Source organism: Agrilus planipennis, unplaced genomic scaffold (assembly GCF_000699045.2).
Source record: "Agrilus planipennis isolate EAB-ADULT unplaced genomic scaffold, Apla_2.0 scaffold134, whole genome shotgun sequence".
Classification (NCBI taxonomy): domain Eukaryota; kingdom Metazoa; phylum Arthropoda; class Insecta; order Coleoptera; family Buprestidae; genus Agrilus; species Agrilus planipennis.
In genome coordinates this window covers 658,743-660,699 of record NW_020438860.1, presented here as the reverse complement: position 1 = coordinate 660,699, position 1,957 = coordinate 658,743, and the positions used below count along the sequence as shown (strand labels likewise).

Sequence of the window (1,957 nt, the reverse complement as noted above, 5' to 3'; positions counted from 1 at the left end):
CGTAATACATGTTTATAACACAAGTCTAACTTTCAAACTGTAAATAAAGTAGTAATAAATTTTACTACCAAAATAATTTAAATATAATTTAAGTTAAATGAAATTCAGTTTTTTACCTTGACTTTTATTTCATATTATGAGATGTTGAGGGTTGGTCTAGGTCTGGGAACACGTATGTGTATTATTCTCCTGGGTTCGGAGGGATGTATGAGATCAGTCCTGTTCTTCCATTCCCAACGTTTCTCTTCTTCGCGACGTCGTTTCCTGTCGAAATAACCAATCACACAGCTGGCAGGGACCCATAGCAAGGCAGTTACGAGAACAATCGTTCCCACGATATTGTCCCGGAGGAATAACAGGACCTTGTTAATGTTTATGTCTTCTATAATGTCCCAAAAACGTTCCACGACGTCCTGAATCGTCTTCTCGCAATTTCCCTGCAAATTGCATTGAACATATGAATAAGAAGTCGTTAAAAAGCACGTAAGCCGTCTGTACCTTATTACAAAAACCTTGTATACAAGGTGTACCGTCAGGTAAGACATCCGCAGGCTCTACAGGGAAACATGTTTCGTTTATACTAGTCCTGCAACATCTTCTGCAAGCATGCTCGACTAGAATCAAAGTAGAGGCAGTTATTAATCAGAAATCTTAAGTTATAATTAATAGTATGTAGGTCACTTACTTATGTCACACATGCAACTCTGAAGTCCCTGTGTTTCACAGAATGGTGTGCACTTGCCGTTTCGACATTTTCCCCTTTCTTGACAATCAGTATCGTCTGGCATCGGAGGGCTTCTGGGGCAATCGGCCTGGAATCCAGTGCACCTTGATTCTTGCTCACATGTTGCGTACTGAGCCTCTCTGCATTTTACTCCCTTCTGCATATACTGACAGTTCTGGCAACAGGGGGAATTTTTGTCACTGAAACATTTGATTTTTATCTTTTCAATATTTTCGCGATTTTAAACGCATCTAATTTAATTTACCTGCACATGGCTCCTTGCAGTCTACGCAATTTGCAGTCCTTATCGCAACATGCGTCGTTATCTTCGGTTCCTAAGAGACCCGCGTCGCATTCCTCATCCCCTTCGACCCTTAGGTTGCCGCAGAAACTTTCCTCGGGTTCCGAGAAGCATTTTCCTGATTTGGCCAGGAGAACTTTGCGTATAGATCGTAAGCTGCACGGGGAAAAACGCTACAAAAGGAATTTAAAAGTTTTTGGCACTTTCTAAAAGAAAATATCATTGAAATTACCTTGTTATTCACGTCGTATCCGCTGACACTATAAGTGTACATTAAGTAGGAGCCCCCTTGGCTGGCACTGGGAGAACATTCGGGTATGTCTGGATCGTGTTCGGAGCCCCAATTGTGCCCAAATTCGTGCGCAGTGACGAGATCTGCCTCTCTGGTTATCACCCTCTGTCCATAATGATTTCTGCTTGAACTCAATCCCGAATTTAAATAAAGAGTGTAACCGTTTTTAAAGTATTCTAGAAGAAATGTTAGAAAAAAACGTTGACCAAGTTATTCACAACCCTTCAAAAGAACATCACACAAAAACGAAACATTTGGTAAGTGAAAAAGTTTAATACCTGGGGTACAAATGCCCCCGACAGAATTACGACGGGGTGAACCGACGTAAGCAAGCCCCAAGATGCCCCCCTCGAATTTAAGATCAGTGAAAAGATGCGCCAGGCAGAAGTCCTTGTGACTGTACTCTCTACTGAACACCTGCGCCACCAAAACCCAATAAAAATATTAGTTTTAAACTTTAAGCATCCAAGGCTAAGCAAACAAATAAGAAGCAAAAAAAGGAAATAGTGCCCCCTTCAAGCGGCAAAATTAAATAAACTTACACAAATGTTTCAACGATAATTAAGAAATGAGATTCTTTAACAAAAAACGAACGATAAATATAAATAATATAATATTAACCCTTACTTACGCCTTTTCA

General features: G+C 40.3%; 2 protein-coding genes across 6 annotated transcripts in view; both read right to left on the bottom strand.

Annotated features, from left to right (window-relative positions):
- LOC108738999 (transcription elongation regulator 1) overlaps positions 1 to 1,957 on the bottom strand; it is a 69,199-nt gene that overhangs the window by 21,879 nt on the left and 45,363 nt on the right. The gene's annotated exons all lie outside the window — the stretch shown is intronic.
- LOC108738958 (ADAM 17-like protease) overlaps positions 81 to 1,957 on the bottom strand; it is a 9,729-nt gene continuing 7,852 nt past the window's right edge. The window contains exons 6-11 of one of the 5 annotated variants that reach the window (XM_025981809.1): positions 1,596 to 1,734; positions 1,258 to 1,493; positions 990 to 1,198; positions 686 to 924; positions 499 to 614; positions 81 to 437 (exon numbers count right to left, since the gene is read on the bottom strand). In XM_025981809.1, the coding sequence (XP_025837594.1) occupies positions 135 to 437; positions 499 to 614; positions 686 to 924; positions 990 to 1,198; positions 1,258 to 1,493; positions 1,596 to 1,734 (1,242 nt within the window). In that variant the 3' untranslated portion in view covers positions 81 to 134. Of the gene's footprint in view, positions 438 to 498; positions 615 to 685; positions 925 to 989; positions 1,199 to 1,257; positions 1,494 to 1,595; positions 1,735 to 1,957 lie in introns of those variants that run through there. The other 4 variants (XM_025981801.1, XM_025981815.1, XR_003232616.1 and 1 more) reach the window with 4 other exon arrangements.